General features: G+C 50.1%; 1 protein-coding gene across 5 annotated transcripts in view; it reads right to left on the reverse strand.

The window, feature by feature from the left end:
• Window positions 1-24,276, reverse strand: part of LOC140409368 (disintegrin and metalloproteinase domain-containing protein 12-like) — a 653,965-nt gene that overhangs the window by 168,603 nt on the left and 461,086 nt on the right. For all 5 annotated transcript variants that reach the window (XM_072497812.1, XM_072497813.1, XM_072497810.1 and 2 more), the window contains exons 11-12: window positions 12,011-12,153; window positions 104-281 (exon numbers count right to left, since the gene is read on the reverse strand). In XM_072497812.1, coding sequence (XP_072353913.1) covers window positions 104-281; window positions 12,011-12,153 — 321 coding nt within the window. The remainder of the gene's footprint in view (window positions 1-103; window positions 282-12,010; window positions 12,154-24,276) is intronic.

Consider the following 24,276-nt stretch of genomic DNA (forward strand, 5'->3'; position numbering starts at 1 on the left):
ATATATCAAAGGAGCAGAAATCACCAAGCTGATAAACGAGGCAAAGAAAGACACTCCTCGAGTCTAGCGCCTTCGCCCACTTGCCTTTCGGGCTCCTCCTTACCGCAGGTTTGCCGCAGTCACATTCCTCGCCTTTCTCCACGTACAGGTTGCCACAAACGGGGCCCCCGACCAGGTTGTCGAGATTTGGCAGATTGTAGAGACAAATCCCTCGTCCAATCAGCATACTTCTCTCTAAATCCTGTTTGCTGCAACTGCTGAAGATTGATGGCAAGGAAAAGCTGGAGACAAGAAGACAAGAACATGAAGAAACACTAAGAGAAGGAAACATTCCCACCTATTCTTCTTCAAGAGCAGCTCCAACTCTGTGATTGCCACTGTCTCAAAGGACAAGAGCAGCAAACACAGAAAATCATCACCAATTGCAAATTCCCTTCCCAGTCACGTGCAAATCGATTCTAACCCTTTTGAGATTGCAGACACAGGGTGCTCAATGAGAGAGGATGGGAGGCAGTGTGCAGGGGAGAAGGGTGCCACGGGTGAAGGGTTTAGTGCCGAGATGAGAGGTAGTGAGCTTTGTCCTCAGAACAGTGAGGACAAAGGCAGATCTCATCAACACGAATCACCAAAAACATCCCGGTGACAGATGTCTGGCGATCAGAGACGACAGATTGAAATAATTGGCTGATCTAAAATGAGGAGAATGTTTTTGCAGCAGAAGCAGATTTACATAATTAGGGTGTATTAAGCTTGCAGATATTAGAGCTCACTGGACAAATTGAAACTAAATTGCATGACACGCTTCCATTCCACTGATGTCACGTTGTTGAACCTGAATGACATATTACATATCGCACCTTGCTTTTTCAAAATACTTTCCCCTTTCCAAAGAAGTAGAACTATTTAATGATAAGAATCTTTAATAATAATCTTTATTGTCACAAGTAGGCTTACATTAACGCTGCAATGAAGTTACTGTGAAAAGCCCCTAGTCGCCACATTCCGGCGCCTGTTCGGGTACACCGAGGGAGAATTCAGAATGTCCAATTCACCTAACAGCACGTCTTTCGGGACTTGTGGGAGGAAACCGGAGCACCCGGAGGAAACCCACGCAGACACGGGGAGAACGTGCAGACTCCGTACAGACAGTGACCCAAGCACCACGCCGGCCAACCTTCGTGATCCATGCTGGCCAAACGTCATGTCTGTGCGGAGTCTGCACATCCTCCCTGTGTGTGCGTGGGTTTCCTCCGGGCGCTCCGGTTTCCTCCCACAGTCCAAAGATGTGCAGGTTCGGTGGATTGGCCATGATAAATTTCCCTTAGTGTCTAATATTGCCCTTGGTGTTGGGTGGGGCTACTGGGTTATGGGGATAGGGTGGAGATATTGACATTGGGTAGGGCGCTCTTTCAAAGAGCCGGTGCAGACTTGATGGGCCGAATGGCCTCCTTCTGCAATGTAAATTCTATGTATGGCACACCATTTCTGTTTAGTTTTAATGCAGTGGGTGGGCCTGCTTGGTCCTCACGATCTCTCTCACTCACTTTGTCATTCATTGTTACATTTCTGCTCAGGACTTCAGCTGATGAGTTCAGATCTCGCTGCATCCTTTGAAAAAAATCAAGAGGTTTGTCCTCAAACCCTTCATGCTTTGTCTTCAGATGCCTTTGAGGTTTTGGGGGTTTTAAACTTTCATTTGCCAGTACTTCCCTGCCTATAACACAGATGGGCTCTGCATCCCGATTTGCATTGGTACAATTAATGAAGTCAGACCTCAAGAAATCATTTTTATATTGCTTTGTCCCTGATTTCAGTTTTTCCTTGTTCAGTTCTTCGCAGTCCGCTTGCCTCGTGTGCAGCTAGAAAATGGAGGAATCCCTCCTCTGAGATTTCACACCAAAATCACGGACGTACAGGAAACGTGACATCAGTGTTTGCGCCGGGCACCTGCGGTGGGATTTAATGATCCTGAGGCTAAGTGTTGATGCCGTCGGACACTCCGTCGCGTTTCCCGACGGCGTCAACACGCCTCAGGATCAGCAATTCAGGCCCCGACAGGGGGCCAGCACGGCACTGGCGTGACCCGTGCCGCTCCAGCTGCCGATCCCGGCGTGAACTGGGCGCCGCTGGATCTGCGACTGCGCAGTGGCACCAGCGACAACGCGCGCCTGCGCAGTGGCTCCCTTCAACATGCCGGCCCCGACGCAACATGGCGCAGGGCTACAGGGGCCGGCGCGGAAGAAAGGAGGCCGCCAGCCAGAGAGGCCGGCCCGCCGATCGGTGGGCCCCGATCGTGGGCCAGGCCACATCGGAGGCCTCCCCCGGGGTCGGACCCTCCCCTCCCCCCCCCCCCCCCCCACAGGCCCCCCGACTCTTCCACGTCAAGTTCCCGCCAGCTCAGAGCAGGTGTGGATGGCGCCGGTGGGACTCGGCGTTTTTATGACAGCCGCTCGGCCATCCCGGGCCGAGAATCGGCGGGACAGCAGCGTAGAGCAGCCCTCGACCGGCAACGCCCCAACGACGCCGGCGCCGGGGCAGCATGTTGCAATTTGTGCCGCTCACGGGGATTCTCCAGCCCAGCCCCAGCCCGAGAGAATCCCGCCCACGATCTGCTCTTTGCTTTTTGGTTTGTTAAAATAAAATTTAGATTACCCAATTCATTTTTTCCAATTAAGGACCAATCCCCCTACCCTGCACATCTTTGGGTTGTGGGGGTGAGACCCACGCAGACACGGGGAGAATGTACAAACTCCACACGGACAGTGACCCGGGGCTGGGATCGAACCCGGGTCCTCGGCGCCGTGAGGCAGCAGTGCTAACCACTGCGCCACCGTGCTGCCCAATCTGCTCTTTGCTGCCGCTTCTATTTAGAAGTTGGTCAGGGCTGTTGGTCATTCCTCCCGCGATCGGACATTCGTGAACCAGATGGGTGTTTATGACAATCGACAATGGTTTCATGGTCATCGTTGGACTTCTACTTCTCCTATATTTAGATTCATGCTGTACAAAGGTGCTTATATGTGTGGGGGCTGGTTCAGTTCCAATTGTGCTTCTATTGTGTTTAGAAAGGGCGACACCATGAAGTACGAATAAACCAGCAATGGTTGCTTAGCAACTGGGGCCTTGTAAGGTAGAGAAGCTTTTATGTTTGAGTTTAGCTGAATTTCACTGCAATTGGAGACAGATAATGTGAGAGAAGGTTTTAGAAGTCTAAAGAGCAAACACCTCTCTCAGCCTTGCTAGAGGAAAAGCCATACTATGGAGTGATGCTTCAGAAAATAAATGCTGGAAATCTAAAGTCCAGCTAGTTAAGGAAACTAAAGAAAGTAAGAGAGGTTTCCAAGACATCTGGAGTTAACGGAATAGAGGAAACTTTTAACCAGAACAGATTACTGTTCAGTAAAATCACAGAGAGTTGGAAAGATACTGGATCATGAGAAGTCAAAAAGCTATTTGCAGTAGCGATAAGGTTTGTGAGAAACTATTGAAGTTTGGAAAATATTATTTGAAATAATTGGGGAAATTGGTGGCTGGACCTCAGAGTTTGTATAAAAGCCTTTAAGACAAAAGAAATCCTCGAGCGGACGGTGTAAATTCTGGACTGGATTCATCGTTAAAGGTGGAGTGGAAGCTTTATTTAAAAGACTCATTTGTGAATCCTGGTCTGGATTTCGGAATGTAAACCATCAAGGGAAAGCATTATTATGAGAGAAGAATTTAAAGTATGTTTTTGGGAGTGGTGTTTGAAAGCTCTTGTGTGATCGTCATCTGGAGAAATCCAGGGACACTAATTTGGGTTCAGAGCAGAGTGTGTGATTTGACCAATGTCATCTTGTGTGCTTAAAAGGGACTTTGTGTTAATTATGAGACCATTGTAGGTTTTTTTTAACAACTGAGTTGTCAATTATTTCTTTTCCAATTAAGGGGCAATTTAGCATGGCCAATCCACACAAACTGCACATCATAGAAACATAGAATCCTAGAATTTACAGTGCACAGGGCATTCAGCCCATCGAGTCTACACCAGCCCTTGGAAAGAACACCCTACTTAAACCCAACCCATCCCTCTCACCTTTTTCGACACGAAGGGCTATTTATCATGGCCAATCCACCTAACCTGCACGTCTTTGGACTGTGGGAGGAAACCGGAGCACCCGGAGGAAACCCACGCGCACACGGGGAGAACGTGCAGACTCCGCACAGACAGTGACCCAAGCCGGGAATCGAACCTGGGACCCTGGAGCTGTGAAGCAACTGTGCAACTGAATTGGAACTGAATAGTTTGCTCGACCATTTCAGAGTCACCCACATTTCTGTGTTTCTGGAGTCACATGTGGGCCAGACCGGGTAAGGACGGCAGATTTCCTTCCCTAAAGGACATTAGTGAACCAGATGGGTTTTTTCGACAATCGACAATGGTCACCATTAGACCTTTCATTCCAGATTTATATTGATTTGAAGATTCTGAACCAGGTCCCCAGACCGTCCCCCTGGCCCTCTGGATTACTGGTCCAGTGACAATATCTCCACATCACAGACTCCCCAAAGCACTGGTATAGGACCTGGAAGCTTCATTGACCTGTGAGGATTGCCTCCACCCTCCAGTGACTCTCCAATGCTGTATGTTTTGGGGTTGTCCAGATCGTTCTGGAATGCTTTTGTGGATATGGGCAGAGTGGATGGAATCACCAATGACACAGTTCTGCCTGCCAGCCGTGTGTCCCATCAGAGTCTGTACCTGTTTACATCTCCTGAGAGACTGTGGCCCAAATTCTTTGAACGCCAGTCGATCGATATGGACGTTTAACCTGATACTGTACACATTCCTTCCCAATTGACAGGTGAATTTTTATGACTTGCTTGTCTGGTTCACGTACCTGAAGCAGGAAGCTGCAGCGTTTCCCGCTGAGGCTGTTCTGGGAGAGTTGTTGTGCCGAGCTGACCTCGCCAGACGGGCAGCGGCTCGCAGACAGTTATTTTTCAAATTTAGAGTACACGATTAATTTGTCCAATTAAGGGGCAATTTAGCGTGGCCAATCCACCTAACCTGCACATCTTTGGGTTGCGGGGGCGAAACCCACGTAAACACGGGGAGAATGTGCAAACTCCACACGGACAGTGACCCGGGGCCGGGATCGAACCTGGAACCTCGGCGCCGTGAGGCAGCTGTGCTAACCACTTCACCACCTTGCTGCCCCTAGCTCACAGCTATTTTGATGGACAGACCCAATCTCCCCCCCCCCCCCCCCCCCCCCACACCACCACTTTCAGCCCCTATCCTGCTTTCTGGCCCTCACCCTCACCCCTAACCTTCCCTCACCCCCTGGCAACCCGCCCAAATCCCCTCCCATGGACAAGGCAACCCCCCCAGGGAACAGTGGCAGTGTCTACCTGGCACCCAGGCACCATGGCACTGCCAGCCTAGCACCCCGGAAGTGGCCCTACACCCTGGCAGAGTTGGGCTCCTGCATGATTCACCCATTGCCCTCGGATCCGCGTCGGGCACAAAGCGGTTATTGAATCGCATCTACTATTTCACCACAGCTATTGGCCTTGCTGTGTTGTTGGAACGAGGTGACGGGACCTGTCATTCAGAGGGGATTGGGGAAACATGTTACACCACAAGACACAGCAGCAGAATTAGGCCACTCGGCCCATCGAGTCTGCTCCGCCATTCAATCATGGCTGATATTTTCCCATCCCCATTCTCCTGCCTTCTCCCCATAACCCCTGATCCCGTTATTGATCAAGAACCTATCTATCTCTGCCTTAAAGACACTCAGTGATTTGGCCTCCACAGCCTTCTGCGGCAAAGAGTTCCACAGATTCATCACCCTCTGGCTGAAGAAATTCCTCTTCATCTCTGTTTTAAAGGATCGTCCCTTTAGTCTGAGATTGTGTCCTCTGGTTCTAGTTTTTCCTACAAGTGGAAACATTCTCTCCGCGTCCACTCTATCCATGCCTCGCAGTATCCTGTAAGTTTTAATAAGATCCCTCCTCATCCTTCTAAACTCCAACAAGTACAGACCCAGAGTCCTCAAACGTTCCTCATACGACAAGTTCTTCATTCCAGGGATCATTCTTGTGAACCTCCTCTGGACCCTTTCCAAGGCCAGCACATCCTTCCTTCGATACGGGGCGCAAAACTGCTCACAATACTCCAAATGGAGTCTGAGCAGAGCCTTATACAGCCTCAGAATTACATCCCTGGTCTTGTATTCTAGCCCTCTCGCCATGAATGCTAACATTGCATTTGCGTTCCTAACTGCCGACTGAACCTGCACGTTAACCTTCAGAGAATCTTGGACAAGGACTCCCAAGTACCTTTGTGCTCCTGATTTCCGAACCATCTTCCCATTTAGAAAAGACTCTATGCCTCCATTTCTCCTTCCAAAGTGCATAACCTCACACTTTTCCACTTTGTATTCCAGCTGCCACTTCATTGCCCGCTCTCCTAGCTTGTCCAAGTCCTTCTGCAGCCCCCTTGCTTCCTCAATACTACCTGTCCCTCTACAGATCTTTGTATCATCTGCAAACTTAGCAAACGTGCCTTCAGTTCCTTCTTCCAGATGTGGGTTGACGTATTTAGATTCGGTACATGGGACATATATAAAGGTGGAAATGTGCAGGATGTCAGAGCTGAGCTGTGCGCTGCTCACAAACAAAAGTGAAATGGAAGGGATCACATGACACAGTCTGCTCCCGGTGATGTCATGCTGCCGACCCTTAAACACATTGACAGCTGCAGCGTCTGAGCCACGAGCTCTGGGTTCATTCCCACTTCAGCACTTGATGGCTGAAGAAGGGGGGTGGGAACCAGATAAGGAAGTTAGAGGTCAGTAAAGAGGCAGCAACTAAAGCCAGTAAGGTACTAGATAATAAACTCAATGTGACTAAGGGGAAGAGTAGACAGGGAAGAGATGATGAACACAAAGGGACAGGTGGTCCGAGGTGCATTTGTTTCAATGCGAGAAGTGTAGCAGGTAAGGCAGATGAATTTAGGGCTTGGATTAGTACCTGGGAATATGATGTTATTGGTATTACTGTGACTTGGTTGAGGGAAGGGCAAGACTGGCAACTAAATATCCCAGGGTATAGATGCTTCAGGAGGGATAGAGAGGGAGGTAAAAGGGGTGGAGGAGTTGCATTACTGGTCAGAGATGATATCACAGCTGTGATTAAGGAGGGCACGATGGAGGATTCGAGCACGGAGGTAATATGGGAAGAGCTAAGGAATAGGAAGGGTGCAGTAACATTGTTGTGACTTTACTACAGGCCTCCCAAAAGCGAGCGTGAAGTAGAGGAACAAATATGTAGACAGATTATAGAAAAATGTAGGAGCAATAGGGTGGTCGTGATGGGAAATTTTAACTTTCCCAACATTGAATGGGACTCATGTAGTGTTGGAGGCGTAGATGGAGCAGAATTTGTAAGGAGCATCCAGGAGAGTTTTTTAGAGCAGTATGTAAATAGTCCAACTCGGGAAGGGGCCATACTGGACCTGGAATTGGGGAATGATCCCGGCCAGGTGGTTAAAGTTTCAGTAGGTGATCACTTTGGGAATAGCGATCACAATTCCGTAAGTTTTAGAATACTCATGGACAAAGACGAGAGTGGTCCTAAAGAAAGAGTGCTAAATTGGGGAAAGGCCAAGTATAACAAAATTCGGCAGGAGCTAGGGAATGTGGATTGGGAGCAGCTCTTTAAGGGTAAATCCAGATTTGAAATGTGGGAGTCTTTTAAGGAAAGGTTAATTAGAGTGCAGGACAGACATGTCCCTGTGAAAATGAGGGATAGAAATGGCAAGATTAGGGAACCATGGATGATGGGTGGAATTGTGAGACTAGCTAAGATGAAGAAGGAAGCATACTTAAGATCTAGGCGACTTAAATCTGATGAAGCTTTGGAGGAATATCGGGAAAGTGGAACAAATCTCAAACTTGCAATAAAGAGGGCTAAAAGGGGTCATGAAATATCTTTGGCTAACAGGGTTAAGGAAAATCCCAAAGCCTTTTATTCATAGATAAGGAGCAAGAGGGTAACTAGAGAAAGGATTGGCCCACTCAAAGACAAAAGAGGGAATTTATGCATGGAGTCAGAGGAAATGGGTGAGATTCTTAATGAGTATTTTGCATCGGTATTCACCAAGGAGAGGGACATGACGGATGTTGAGGCTACGGATGGATGTTTAAATACTCTAGGCCAAGTTGGCATAAGGAAGGGGGAAGTTTTGGGTATTCTAAAAGGCATTAAGGTGGACAAGTCCCCAGGTCCAGATGGGATCTATCTCAGGTTTCTGAGGGAAGTGAGGGATGAAATAGCTGGGGCCTTAACAGATATCTTTGCAGCATCCTTGAGCACGGGTGAGGTCCCGGAGGACTGGAGAATTGCTAATGTTGTCCCTTTGATTAAGAAGGGTAGCAGGGATAATCCAGGGAATTATAGACCTGTGAGCTTGACGTCAGTGGTCGGCAAACTGTTGGAGAAGATACTGAGGGATAGGATCTATTCACATTTGGAAGAAAATAGACTTATCAGTGATAGGCAGCATGGTTTTGTGCAGGGAAAGTCATGTCTTACAAACCTAATAGAATTCTTTGAGGAAGTGACAACGTTAATTGATGAGGGAAGGGCTGTAGATGTCATATACATGGACTTCAGTAAGGTGTTTAATAAAGTTTCCCATGGCAGGTTGATGGAAAAAGTGAAGTCGTATGGGATTCAGGGTGTACTAGCTAGATGGATAAAGAACTGGCTGGGCAACAGGAGACAGAGAGTCGTGGTGGAAGGGAGTGTCTCAAAATGGAGAAAGGTGACTAGTGGTGTTCCACAGGGATCCGTGCTGGGACCACTGTTGTTTGTGATATACATAAATGATCTGGACGAAGGTATAGGTGGTCTGATTAGCAAGTTTGCAGATGATACTAAGATTGGTGGAGTTGCAGATAGCGAGGAGGACTGTCAGAGAATACAGCAAAATATAAATAGATTGGAGAGTTGGGCAGAGAAATGGCAGATGGAGTTCAATCCAGGCAAATGCGAAGTGATGCATTTTGGAAGATCTAATTCAAGAGCGGACTATACGGTCAATGGAAGTGTCCTGGGGAAAATTGATGTACAGAGAGATCTGGGAGTTCAGGTCCATTGTACCCTGAAGGTAGCTACGCAGGTCGATAGAGTGGTCAAGAAGGCATACAGCATGCTTGCCTTCATCGGACGGGGTGTTGAGTACAAGAGTCGGCAGGTCATGTTACAGTTGAATCGGACTTTGGTTAGGCCACATTTGGAATACTGCGTGCAGTTCTGGTCGCCACATTACCTGAAGGATGTGGATGTTTTAGAGAGGGTGCAGAGGAGGTTCACCAGAATGTTGCCTGGTATGGAGGGTGCTAGCTATGAAGAAAGGTTGAGTAGATTAGGATTGTTTTCGTTGGAAAGACGGAGGTTGAGGGGGGACCTGATTGAGGTCGACAAAATTATGAGAGGTATGGACAGGGTGGATAGCAACAAGCTTTTCCCAAGAGTGGGGGTGTCAATTACAAGGGGTCAAGATTTCAAGGTGAGAGGGGGAAAGTTTAAGGGAGATGTGCGTGGAAGGTTTTTTACACAGAGGGTGGTGGGTGCCTGGAACGCTTTGCCAGCGGAGGTGGTAGAGGCGGGCACAATAGCATCATTTAAGATGCATCTCGACAGATATATGAACGGGCGGGGAACAGAGGGAAGTGGATCCTTGGAAAATAGGCGACAGGTTTAGATAAAGGATCTGGATCGGCGCAGGCTGGGAGGGCCGAAGGGCCTGTTCCTGTGCTGTAATTTTCTTTGTCCTTGTTCTTTGTTTGTATCATGTAACAGGCTATCAGAGTACAAATCCTTCCAATGTACCTGATGCGGAATCAATGTGAGTTTCCTGGGCAGACATTCTGCAGAAAACAATGGAACCCTGCCGTCCTTTACCAAGTGTAGTCATGATGGACCAATCCAATGGTATCCAAGGTCACCGACACCCTCTTGGGGCATTCTACCAGAATGAGGGGGTGCCTGTGGCTGGATGATTGTGGGGGAAATAATTAGACATGTTAGATTTACCGTTCTTGTTGTGGAGAGTGGTGTCTGGGCAAGATTGGACATTGGGAATCGGACACTTTTCCTGGGAGGGCCTGTTCCTGTGCTCTGTTGTATTGTACTGAGTTGCACTGGGACTGCTAGGCGAGAGGAATATTTAGTTTCACAGGCTTCCCTGTCGAGAGATGATGCGAAAACTCCAACCATCACTCACAGTACACTGGAATGATCTGGGATAGAGGGAACACAGGGATAGACGCAGTAGATGAGTAAAGAAAACTATCATCTGAGAATGTAGAAAAGGAGAGGTGGTCTCATGTCAAATTCTAATAGGTTTAGTGGTTGTCTTTTTAAAATTTATTCATGGGATGTGTGTGTCGCTGGCTTGGCCAGATTTATTGCCCATCCCGGACAGGATTCCCAGCCTCTGACCGATGGAGCTCACCCAGTTCAGTATCTGGTCAATGGTAACCGCCCGGACGTTGATCTCGGGGGGATTCAGCAATGATAATGCCATTGAAAGTCACGGAGCAAACACCACCCTGAGGAACTCCTGCAGTGAATTCATTCATTAACCTCTAACAGCTATCCTCTCGATTTGTGCCAGGGATGGGGAGCGTTTACCACCTGATCCCCATTGACTCCACTTTTGTGAGGGTTTGTTGATGTCATCTTCGGTCAAATGCTGCCTCTCTCCACTTTCTGGTGAGGACATTTGTGAATTCTTCAACATTATTTTGAAGAAAGGGCTGACACTTTAAACATAGTTGTTTTCTCTCATCTCTGTGAAATACTTCAGCAGCTGCAGCCCATTCAGCAGCTGCAGCCCATTCAGCAGCTGCAGCCCATCCAGCAGCTGCAGCCCATTCAGCAGCTGCAGCCCATTCAGCAGCTGCAGCCCATTCAGCAGCTGCAGCCCATTCAGCAGCTGCAGCCCATCTAGCAGCTGCAGCCCATTCAGCAGCTGCAGCCCATTCAGCAGCTGCAGCCCATTCAGCAGCTGCAGCCCATCCAGCAGCTGCAGCCCATCCAGCAGCTGCAGACCATTCTGGAGCTACAGCCATCCAGCAGCTGCAGCCCATTCAGCAGCTGCAGCCCATCCGGCAGCTGCAGCCCATTCAGCAGCTGCAGCCCATTCAGCAGCTGCAGCCCATCCAGCAGCTGCAGCCCATTCAGCAGCTGCAGCCCATTCAGCAGCTGCAGCCCATTCAGCAGCTGCAGCCCATTCAGCAGCTGCAGCCCATTCAGCAGCTGCAGCCCATTCAGCAGCTGCAGACCATTCTGGAGCTGCAGCCCATTCAGCAGCTGCAGCCCATACGGCAGCTGCAGCCCATTCGGCAGCTGCAGCCCATCCGGCAGCTGCAGCCCATCCAGCAGCTGCAGCCCATCCAGCAGCTGCAGCCCATTCAGCAGCTGCAGCCCATCCGGCAGCTGCAGCCCATCCGGCAGCTGCAGCCCATCCGGCAGCTGCAGCCCATCCGGCAGCTGCAGCCCATCCGGCAGCTGCAGCCCATCCGGCAGCTGCAGCCCATCCGGCAGCTGCAGCCCATCCGGCAGCTGCAGCCCATCCGGCAGCTGCAGCCCATTCGGCAGCTGCAGCCCATTCGGCAGCTGCAGCCCATTCAGCAGCTGCAGCCCATTCAGCAGCTGCAGCCCATTCGGCAGCTGCAGCCCATTCGGCAGCTGCAGCCCATTCCCAGTCATTACCTTCTCCCATTTTGACCTTACGTTCCGCACTCGTTCTGGGCCCCACGTTACTGAGATTGGAAATGTTTGCGGATCCTCTTCTGCAATTTGAAATTCTATTCATTCTCCACAATACACAAAAGACGATTCCCTCACAGAATAGGTTCCATCAGAAATACAAATCATCCCACTAACTCTGCGAGACAGGAAGCCTGTTAGTCTTTGCAGTGGGAATGTCACCCACCGACAATGTGATTCTCACCCGATTGCTTCTTCCATGAGACAACCAGCTTTCTTGTCCGGACAGTTACAATTCCGTGAGTCAGTATCGTGCGACATTCCCAAATTGTGTCCAATCTCGTGGGCCAGAATCGCAGCAAGACCCAAATAGCTCGATCGACTGTCCTAAGAGGGAAGAGTAGGACAATTCTGTCAGTGCGTTTCAATATCATCCTCTTACGCCGAAAGCAAGGATCTGCAGAGACTGGTTAACACAAAACCTCCGCACTGCCTTGTACTCAGTCAAGCAGCCCTTTCTTACACACACGCTGGCCAAGAAATGCTGGCCCAGCCACATCCCATAAGATTAATTGTTTAAAGATTCCCTCAGGTCTGTGTGCATTGTGTGAGTGGAATTTGACCTCCAGGATTAGGCAGGTAGGCCCCCGCAACCCCCCCCCTCCCTCCCCCCCGCCGACAGACAGCCAGTCCAACCACAAGAGGGCAATATAAAAACTGGGGCAAAGGAAACCTAATGCCTGGGAGGGTCCAAAGGGAAATTCAAATGACATCATTGACCACATCATTTGAATATTAATGAGCTGATGTCTGCCTGCACTGTGGGATATTGTGACGTCACAGGAAAGCTGTGACCTGATTGGCTGATAGGGAATCTGCACTATGTTTAATAATTAAACATCGTTAAACTAATTAAACATAATTAATTACTTACTTAATCAGAATTTAGAGGAGTATCTAAGCCACAGATCGGGGAGTAGTGAACCTGGCATTCACATTTATAGTAGAAATCTTGTGCTAGGAAACATATAGTTAACAGTAACTTTTCAAAAATGTTTTTAAATTTAATTTACTAATTAATTGACGCAATTTCAGTTAGAGGGGTGCTGTGCTCTGACTGTGAGATGTGGCAGGTCCGGGAGGCTTCCAGCGTCCCGGATGGCTTCATCTGCAGAAAGTGCACCCAACTGGAGCTCCTCACAGACCGCATGGTTCGGTTGGAGCAGCAATTGGATGCACTTAGGAGCATGCAGGTGACGGAAAGCGTCATAGATCGCAGTTATGTAAATGTGGTCACACCCAAGGTGCAGGCAGAGAAATGGGTGACCACCAGAAAGGGCAGGCAGTCAGTGCAGGAATCCCCTGTGGTTGTCCCCCTCTCGAACAAATATACCCCTTCGGATACTGTCGGGGGGGATAGCCTATCAGGGGAAAACAGCAGCAGCCAGAGCAGTGGCACCACGGCTGGCTCTGATGTTCAGCAGGGAGGGTCAAAACGCAGAAGAGCAATAGTAATAGGGGACTCTATAGTCAGGGGCACAGATAGGCACTTCTGTGGACGTGAAAGAGACTCCAGGATGGTATGTTGCCTCCCTGGTGCCAGGGTCCAGGATGTCTCTGAACGGGTAGAGGGCATCCTGAAGGGGAGGGCAAACAGGCAGAGGTCGTGGTACATATTGGTACTAATGACATAGGCAGGAAAGGGCATGAGGTCCTGCAGCAGGAGTTCAGGGAGCTAGGCAGAAAGTTAAAAGACAGGACCTCTAGGGTTGTAATCTCGGGATTACTCCCTGTGCCACGTGCCAGTGAGGCTAGAAATAGGAAGATAGAGCAGCTAAACACGTGGCTAAACAGCTGGTGTAGGAGGGTGGATTTCAGTTCTCTGGACCACTGGGAGCTCTTCCGGGGCAGGTGCGACCTGTATAAGAAGGACGGGCTGCATCTAAACTGGAGAGGCATAAATATTCTGGCCGCGAGGTTTGCTAGTGTCACACGGGAGGGTTTAAACTAGTATGGCAGGGGGGTGGGCACGGGAGCGATAGGTCAGAAGGTGAGAAAATTGAGGGAGAACTAGGGAATAGGGACAGTGTGGCTCTGAGGCAGAGCAGACAGGGAGAAGTTGCTGAACACAGCGGGTCTGGTGGCCTGAAGTGCATATGTTTTAATGCAAGAAGTATTACGGGTAAGGCAGATGAACTTAGAGCTTGGATTAGTATAATGTTGTTGCCATTACAGAAACCTGGTTGAGGGAAGGACAGGATTGGCAGCTAAACGTTCCAGGATTTAGATGTTCCAGGCGGGATAGAGGGGGATGTAAAAGGGGAGGTGGAGTTGCGCTACTTGTTCGGGAGAATATCACAGCTGTACTGCGGGAGGACACCTCAGAAGGCAGTGAGGCTATATGGGTAGAGATCAGGAATAAGAAGGGTGCAGTCACAATGTTGGGGGTTTACTACAGGCCTCCCATCAGCCAGCGGGAGATAGAGGAGCAGATAGGTAGACAGATTTTGGAAAAGAGTAAAAGCAACAGGGTTGTTGTGATGGGACCTGTACTGGGCCTGGTATTGGGGAATGAGCCCGGCCATGTGGTAGAAGTTTCAGTAGGGGAGCATTTCGGGAACAGTGACCACAATTCAGTAAGTTTTAAAGTGCTGGTGGACAAGGATAAGAGTGGTCCTCGAGTGAATGTGCTAAATTGGGGGAAGGCTAATTATAAAAATATTAGGCGGGAACTGAAGAACCTAGATTGGGGGTGGATGTTTGAGCGTGAATCAACATCTGACATGTGGGAGGCTTTCAAGTGTCACTTGAAAGGAATTCAGGACCGGCATGTTCCTATGAGGAAGAAGGATAAATACGGCAATTTTCGGGAACCTTGGATAACGAGTGATATTGTGGCCTCGTCAAAAAGAAAAAGGAGGCATTTGTCAGGGCTAAAAGGCTGGGAACAGACAAAGCCTATGTGGAATGTAAGGAAAGTAGGACGGAACCTAAGCAAGGAGTCAGGAGGGTGAGAAGGGGTCACGAAAAGTCATTGGCAAATAGGGTTAAGGAAAATCCCAAGGCTTTTTAGACGTACATAAAAAACAAAAGGGTAGCCAGGGAAAGGGTTGGCCCACTGAAGGACAGGCGGGGGAATCTATGTGTGGAGCCAGAGGAAATAGGCGAGGTACGAAATGAATACTTTGCATCAGTATTCACCAAAGAGAAGAAATTGGTAGATGTTGAGTCTGGAGAAGGGGGTGTAGATAGCCTGGGCCACATTGAGATGCAAAAAGATGAGGTGTTGGGCGTCTTGAAAAGTATTAAGGTGGATAAATCCCCAGGGCTTGATGGGATCTACCCCAGAATACTGAAGGAGTCAAGAGAGGAAATTGCTGAGGTCTTGACAGAAATCTTTGGATCCTCACTGTCTTCAGGTGATGTCCCGGAGGACTGGAGAATAGCCAATGTTGTTTAAGAAGGGTAGCAAGGATAATCCAGGGAACTACAGGCCGGTGAGCCTTACATCAGTGGTAGGGAAGTTACTGGAGAGAATTCTTCGAGACAGGATCTACTCCCATTTGGAACCAAATGGACGTATTCGTGAGAGGCAGCATGGTTTTGTGAAGGGGAGGTTGTGTCTCACTAACTTGATAGAGTTTTTCGAGGAGGTCACAAAGATGATTGATGCAGGTAGGGCAGTGGATGTTGTCTATATGGACTTCAGTAAGACCTTTGACAAGGTCCCTCATGGTAGACGAGTACAAAAGGTGAAGTCACACGGGATCAGGGGTGAGCTGGCAAGGTGGATACAGAACTGGCTGGGTCATAGAAGACAGAGAGTAGCAATGGAAGGATGCTTTTCTAATTAGAGGGCTGTGACCAGTGGTGTTCCGCAGGGATCAGTGCTGGGACCTTTGCTGTTTGTAGTAGAAATAAATGATTTGGAGGAAAATGTAACTGGTCTGATTAGTAAGTTTGCAGATGACACAAAGGTTAGTAGAAGGTGTTCTGAGAGACAGGATCTACAAGCATTTAGAGAGGCAAGGACTGATTCGGGGCAGTCAGCATGGCTTTGTGCGTGGAAAATCATGTCTCACAAATTTGATTGAGTTTTTTGAGGGGGTGACCAAGAAGGTAGATGAGGGCAGTGCAGTAGACGTTGTCTACATGGACTTTAGCAAAGCCTTTGACAAGGTACCGCATGGTAGGTTGTTGCAGAAGGTTAAAGCTCACGGGATCCAGGGTGAGGTTGCCAATTGGATTCAAAATTGGCTGGACGACAGAAGGCAGAGGGTGGTTGTAGAGGGTTGTTTTTCAAACTGGAGGCCTGTGACCAGTGGTGTGCCTCAGGGATCGGTGCTGGGTCCACTGTTATTTGTGATTTATATTAATGATTTGGATGAGAATTTAGGAGGCATGGTTAGTAGGTTTGCAGATGACACCAAGATTGGTGGCACAGTGGATAGTGAAGAAGGTTATCTAGGATTGCAACGGGAACTTGATCAATTAGGCCAGTGGGCCGACGAATGGCAGATGGAGTTTAATTTAGATAAATGTGAGGTGATGCATTTTGGCAGATCGAATCAGGCCAGGACCTACTCAGTTAATGGTATGGTGTTGGGGAGAGTTATAGAACAAAGAGATCTAGGAGTACAGGTTCATAGCTCCTTGAAGGTGGAGTCGCAGGTGGACAGGGTGGTGAAGAAGGCATTCGGCATGCTTGGTTTCATTGGTCAGAACATTGAATACAGGAGTTGGGACGTCTTGTTGAAGTTGTACAAGACATTGGTACGGCCACACTTGGAATACTGTGTTCAGTTCTGGTCACCCTATTATAAAAAGGATATTATTAAACTAGAAAGAGTGCAGAAAAGATTTACTAGGATGTTACCGGGACTTGATGGTTTGAGTTATAAGGAGAGGCTGGATAGACTGGGACTTTTTTCCCTGGAGCGTAGGAGGCTTAGGGGTAATCTTATAGAGGTCTATAAAATAATGAGGGGCAGAGATAAGGTAGATAGTCAACATCTTTTCCCAAAGGTAGGGGAATCTAAAACTAGAGGGCATAGGTTTAAGGTGAGAGGGGAGAGATTCAGAAGGGCCCAGAGGGGCAATTTCTTCACTCCGAGGGTAGTGAGTGTCTGGAATGGGCTGCCAGAGGTAGTAATAGAGGCGGGTACAATTGTGTCTTTTAAAAAGCATTTAGATAGTTACATGGGTAAGATGGGTATAGAGGGCCAAGTGCGGGCAACTGGGACTAGCTTAATGGTAAAAACTGGGCGGCATGGACTGGTTGGGCCGAAGGGCCTGTTTCCATGCTGTAAACTTCTATGATTCTATGATTCTAGTGGAATTGCGGATAGCGATGAGGACTGTCAGAGGATATAGCAGGATTTAGATTCTTTGGAGACTTGGGTGGAGAGATGGCAGATGGAGTTTAATCCGGACAAATGTGAGGTAATGCATTTTGGAAGGTCTAATGCAGGTAGGGAATATACAGTGAATGGTAGAACCCTCAAGAGTATTGAAAGTCAGAGAGATCTAGGTGTACAGGTCCACAGGTCACTGAAAGGGGCAACACAGGTGGAGAAGGTAGTCAAGAAGGCATACGGCATGCTTGCCTTCATTGGCCGGGGCATTGAGTATAAGAATTGGCAAGTCATGTTGCAGCTGTATAGAACCTTCGTTAGGCCACACTTGGAGTATAGTGTTCAATTCTGGTCACCACACTACCAGAAGGATGTGGAGGCTTTAGAGAGGGTGCAGAAGAGATTTACCAGAATGTTGCCTGGTATGGAGGGCATTAGCTATGAGGAGCGGTTGAATAAACCCAGTTTGTTCTCACTGGAACGACGGAGGTTGAGGGGCGACCTGATAGAGGTCTACAAAATTATGAGGGGCATAGACAGAGTGGATAGTCAGAGGCTTTTCCCCAGGGTAGAGGGGTCAATTACTAGGGGGCAAAGGTTTAAGGTGAGAGGGGCAAGGTTTAGAGTAGATGTACGAGGCAAGTTTTTTACACAGAGGGTAGTGGGTGCCTGGAACTCGCTACCGGAGGAGGTGGTGGAAGCAGGGACGATAGTGACATTTAAGGGGCATCTTGACAAATATATGAATAGGATGGGAATAGAGGGATACGGACCCAGGAAGTGTAGAAGATTGTAGTTTAGTCGGGCAGCATGGTCGGCACGGGCTTGGAGGGCCGAAGGGCCTGTTCCTGTGCTGTACATTTCTTTGTTCTTTGTTCCTTGTTCTGTCTGGACTGTACGCTCTGACTGAACTGTACCCTCTGTCTGGACCGTATGCTCTGACTGGACTGTACGCTCTGTCTGGACTGTACACTCTGTCTGGACTGTACGCTCTGTCTGGACTGTACACTCTGTCTATACTCAACGCTCTGTGTGGACTGTACGCTCTGTCTGGACTGTACACTCTGTCTGGACTGTACGCTCTGTCTGGACTGTACACTCTGTCTGGACTGTACGCTCTGTCTGGACTGTACACTCTGTCTGGACTGTACGCTCTGTCTGGACTGTACACTCTGTCTGGACTGTACACTCTGTCTGGACTGTACACTCTGTCTGGACTGTACACTCTGTCTGGACTGAACACTCTGTCTGTACTGTACACTCTGTCTGGACTGTACACTCTGTCAGGACTGTACGCTCTGACTAGGCTGTACACTCTGTCTGGACTGTACGCTCTGTCTGGACTGTACACTGTCTGGACTGTACGCTCTGTCTGGACTGTACACTCTGTCTGGACTGTACGCTCTGTCTGGACTGTACACTCTGTCTGGACTGTACGCTCTGACTAGGCTGGACGCTCCGTCAGGACTGTACGCTCTGTCTGGACTGTACGCTCTGTCTGGACTGTATGCTCTGTCTGGACTGTACGCTCTGTCGGGACTGTACACTCTGTCTGGACTGTACACTCTGTCTGGACTGTACACTCTGTCTGGACTATACACTCTGTCTGGACTGTACACTCTGTCTGTACTGTACACTCTGTCTGGACTGTACACTCTGTCAGGACTGTACGCTCTGACTAGGCTGTACGCTCCGTCAGGACTGTACGCTCTGTCTGGACTGTACGCTCTGTCTGGACTGTACACTGTCTGGACTGTACGCTCTTTCTGGACTGTACACTCTGTCTGGACTGTACGCTCTGACTAGGCTGTACGCTCCGTCAGGACTGTACGCTCTGTCTGGACTGTACGCTCTGCCTGTGCTGTACGCTCTGGACTGTATGCTCTGTCTGGACTGTACGCTCTGTCTGGACTGTATGCTCTGTCTGGACTGTACACTCTGTCTGGACTGTACGCTCTGTCTGGACTGTACGCTCTGTCTGGACTGTACACTCTGTCTAGACTGTACACTGTCTGGACTGTACGCTCTGTCTGGACTGTACGCTCTGTCTGGACTGTACACTCTGTCTGGACTGTACGCTCTGTCTGGACTGTACGCTCTGTCTGGACTGTACACTCTGTCTAGACTGTACACTGTCTGGACTGTACGCTCTGTCTGGACTGTACGCTCTGTCTGGACTGTACACACTGTCTGGACTGTACACTCTGTCTGGACTGTACACTCTGTCTGTACTGTACACTCTGTCTGGACCGTACACTCTGTCAGGACTGTATGCTCTGACTAGGCTGTACGCTCCGTCAGGACTGTACGCTCTGACTAGGCTGTACGCTCCGTCAGGACTGTACGCTCTGACTAGGCTGTACGCTCCGTCAGGACTGTACGCTCCGTCAGGACTGTACGCTCTGACTGGACTGTACGCTCTGTCTGTGCTGTACGCTCTGTCTGTGCTGTTCATTCTGTCTGGACTGTACACTCTGTCTGGACTGTACCCTCTGTCTGGACTGTACACTCTGTCTGGACTGTACACTCTGTCTGGACTGTACACTCTGTCTGGACTGTACACTCTGTCTGGACTGAACGCTCTGTCTGTGCTGTACTCTCTGTCTGTGCTGTTCACTCTGTCTGGACTGTATGCTCTGTCTGGACTGTACGCTCTGTCTGGACTGTACGCTCTGTCTGGACTGTACACTCTGTCTGGACTGTACGCTCTGTCTGGACTGTACACTCTGTCTGGACTGTACGCTCTGTCTGGACTGTACGCTCTGACTGGACTGTACGCTCTGTCTGGACTGTACGCTCTGTCTGGACTGTACACTCTGACTGGACTGTACGCTCTGTGTGGACTGCACGCTCTGTCTGGACTGTACGCTCTGTCTGGACTGTACGCTCTGACTGGAATGTACGCTCTGTCTGGACTGAACGCTCTGTCTGTGCTGTACGCTCTGACTGGACTGTACGCTCTGTCTGGACTGTATGCTCTGTCTGGACTGTACGCTCTGTCTGGACTGTACGCTCTGTCTGGACTGTACACTCTGACTGGACTGTACGCTCTGTCTGGACTGCACGCTCTGTCTGGACTGTACGCTCTGTCTGGACTGTACACTCTGTCTGGACTGTACGCTCTGACTGGACTGTACGCTCTGTCTGGACTGTACGCTCTGTCTGGACTTTACGCTCTGACTGGACTGTACGCTCTGTCTGGACTGTACGCTCTGACTGTGCTGTACGCTCTGACTGGACTGTACGCTCTGTCTGGACTGTACGCTCTGACTGGACTGTACGCTCTGTCTGGACTGAACGCTCTGTCTGTGCTGTACGCTCTGTCTAGACTACGCTCTGTCTGGACTGTACGCTCTGTCTGGACTGTACGCTCTGTCTGGACTGTAGGCTCTGTCTAGACTGAACGCTCTGTCTGGACTGTACGCTCTGTCTGGACTGAACGCTCTGTCTGTGCTGTACGCTCTGTCTGGACTGTACGCTCTGTCTGGACTGAACGCTCTGACTGGACTGTACACTCTGTCTGGACTGTACGCTCTGTCTGGACTGTACACTCTGTGTGGACTGTACGCTCTGACTGGACTGTACGCTCTGTCTGGACTGTACGCTCTGTCTGGACTGTACGCTCTGACTGGACTGTACACTCTGACTGGACTGTACGCTCTGTCTGGACTGTACGCTCTGTCTGGACTGTACGCTCTGTCTGGACTGAACGCTCTGTCTGTGCTGTACGCTCTGACTGGACTGTACGCTCTGTCTGGACTGAACGCTCTGTCTGGACTGTACGCTCTGTCTGGACTGTACGCTCTGTCTGGACTGTACGCTCTGTCTGGACTGTACGCTCTGTCTGGACTGTACGCTCTGTCTGGACTGAACGCTCTGTCTGGACTGTACGCTCTGACTGGACTGTACGCTCTGTCTGGACTGTACGCTCTGTCTGGACTGTACGCTCTGTCTGGACTGTACGCTCTGTCTGGACTGTACGCTCTGTCTGGACTGTACGCTCTGTCTGGACTGTACGCTCTGTCTGGACTGAACGCTCTGTCTGTGCTGTACGCTCTGACTGGACTGTACGCTCTGTCTGGACTGAACGCTCTGTCTGGACTGTACACTCTGTCTGGACTGTACGCTCTGTCTGGACTGTACGCTCTGTCTGGACTGTACGCTCTGTCTGGACTGTACACTCTGACTGGACTGTACTCTCTGTCTGGACTGTACACTCTGTCTGGACTGAACGCTCTGTCTGGACTGTACACTCTGTCTGGACTGTACACTCTGTCTGGACTGTACGCTCTGTCTGGACTGTACACTCTGTCTGGACTGTACGCTCTGTCTGGACTGTACGCTCTGTCTGGACTGAACGCTCTGTCTGTGCTGTACGCTCTGACTGGACTGTACGCTCTGTCTGGACTGAACGCTCTGTCTGGACTGTACACTCTGTCTGGACTGTACGCTCTGTCTGGACTGTACGCTCTGTCTGGACTGTACGCTCTGTCTGGACTGTACACTCTGACTGGACTGTACGCTCTGTCTGGACTGTACGCTCTGTCTGGACTGTACACTCTGTCTGGACTGTACGCTCTGTCTGGACTGAACGCTCTGTCTGTGCTGTACGCTCTGTCTGGACTGTACGCTCTGTCTGGACTGAACGCTCTGTCTGGACTGTACGCTCTGTCTGGACTGTACACTCTGTCTGGACTGTACGCTCTGTCTGGACTGTACGCTCTGTCTGGACTGTACGCTCTGTCTGTGCTGTACGCTCTGTCTGGACTGTACACTCTGTCTGGACTGTACGCTCTGTCTGGACTGTACGCTCTGTCTGGACTGTACGCTCTGTCTGGACTGTACGCTCTGTCTGGACTGTACACTCTGTCTGGACTGTACGCTCTGTCTGGACTGTACGCTCTGTCTGGACTGTACGCTCTGTCTGGACTGTACACTCTGTCTGGACTGTACGCTCTGTCTGGACTGTACGCTCTGTCTGGACTGTACGCTCTGTCTGGACTGTACGCTCTGTCTGGACTGTACACTCTGACTGGACTGTACGCTCTGTCTGGACTGTACACTCTGACTGGACTGTACGCTCTGTCTGGACTGTACGCTCTGTCTGGACTGTTCGCTCTGTCTGGACTGTACGCTCTGTCTGGACTGTACGCTCTGTCTGGACTGTACACTCTGACTGGACTGTACGCTCTGTCTGGACTGTACGCTCTGTCTGGACTGTACGCTCTGTCTGGACTGAACGCTCTGTCTGGACTGTACGCTCTGTCTGGACTGAACGCTCTGTCTGTGCTGTACGCTCTGTCTGGACTGTACACTCTGTCTGGACTGTACGCTCTGTCTGGACTGTACACTCTGTCTGGACTGAACGCTCTGTCTGTGCTGTACGCTCTGTCTGGACTGTACACTCTGTCTGGACTGTACGCTCTGTCTGGACTGTACGCTCTGTCTGGACTGTACGCTCTGACTGGACTGTACGCTCTGTCTGGACTGAACGCTCTGTCTGGACTGTACGCTCTGTCTGGACTGAACGCTCTGTCTGGACTGTACGCTCTGTCTGGACTGAACGCTCTGTCTGGACTGTACACTCTGTCTGGACTGTACGCTCTGTCTGGACTGTACGCTCTGTCTGGACTGTACGCTCTGTCTGGACTGTACGCTCTGTCTGGACTGAACGCTCTGTCTGGACTGTACGCTCTGACTGGACTGTACGCTCTGTCTGGACTGTACGCTCTGTCTGGACTGTACGCTCTGTCTGGACTGTCCGCTCTGTCTGGACTGTACGCTCTGTCTGGACTGTACGCTCTGTCTGGACTGTACGCTCTGTCTGGACTGTACGCTCTGTCTGGACTGAACGCTCTGTCTGGACTGTACGCTCTGTCTGGACTGAACGCTCTGTCTGGACTGAACGCTCTGTCTGTGCTGTACGCTCTGACTGGACTGTACGCTCTGTCTGGACTGAACGCTCTGTCTGGACTGTACACTCTGTCTGGACTGTACGCTCTGTTTGGACTGTACGCTCTGTCTGGACTGTACGCTCTGTCTGGACTGTACGCTCTGTCTGGACTGTACACTCTGACTGGACTGTACGCTCTGTCTGGACTGTACGCTCTGTCTGGACTGTACGCTCTGTCTGGACTGAACGCTCTGTCTGTGCTGTACGCTCTGTCTGGACTGTACGCTCTGTCTGGACTGTACGCTCTGTCTGGACTGTACGCTCTGTCTGGACTGTACGCTCTGTCTGTGCTGTACGCTCTGTCTGGACTGTACACTCTGTCTGGACTGTACGCTCTGTCTGGACTGTACGCTCTGTCTGGACTGTACGCTCTGTCTGGACTGTACGCTCTGTCTGGACTGTACACTCTGACTGGACTGTACGCTCTGTCTGGACTGTACGCTCTGTCTGGACTGTACGCTCTGTCTGGACTGTACACTCTGACTGGACTGTACGCTCTGTCTGGACTGTTCGCTCTGTCTGGACTGAACGCTCTGTCTGTGCTGTACGCTCTGTCTGGACTGTACGCTCTGTCTGGACTGAACGCTCTGTCTGTGCTGTACGCTCTGTCTGGACTGTACGCTCTGTCTGGACTGAACGCTCTGTCTGGGCTGTACGCTCTGTCTGGACTGTACGCTCTGTCTGGACTGTACACTCTGACTGGACTGTACGCTCTGTCTGGACTGTACGCTCTGTCTGGACTGTACGCTCTGTCTGGACTGTACACTCTGTCTGGACTGTACGCTCTGTCTGGACTGTACACTCTGTCTGGACTGTACACTCTGTCTGGACTGAACGCTCTGTCTGGACTGTACGCTCTGACTGGACTGTACACTCTGTCTGGACTGTACGCTCTGTCTGGACTGTACACTCTGTCTGGACTGTACGCTCTGTCTGGACTGTACACTCTGTCTGGACTGAACGCTCTGTCTGGACTGTACGCTCTGTCTGGACTGTACGCTCTGACTGGACTGTACGCTCTGTCTGGACTGAACGCTCTGTCTGGACTGTACGCTCTGTCTGGACTGAACGCTCTGTCTGGACTGTACGCTCTGTCTGGACTGAACGCTCTGTCTGGACTGTACACTCTGTCTGGACTGTACGCTCTGTCTGGACTGTACACTCTGTCTGGACTGAACGCTCTGTCTGGACTGTACGCTCTGT

This window comes from Scyliorhinus torazame, chromosome 3 (genome assembly GCF_047496885.1).
Source record: "Scyliorhinus torazame isolate Kashiwa2021f chromosome 3, sScyTor2.1, whole genome shotgun sequence".
In the NCBI taxonomy this organism is placed as follows: Eukaryota; Metazoa; Chordata; class Chondrichthyes; order Carcharhiniformes; family Scyliorhinidae; genus Scyliorhinus; species Scyliorhinus torazame.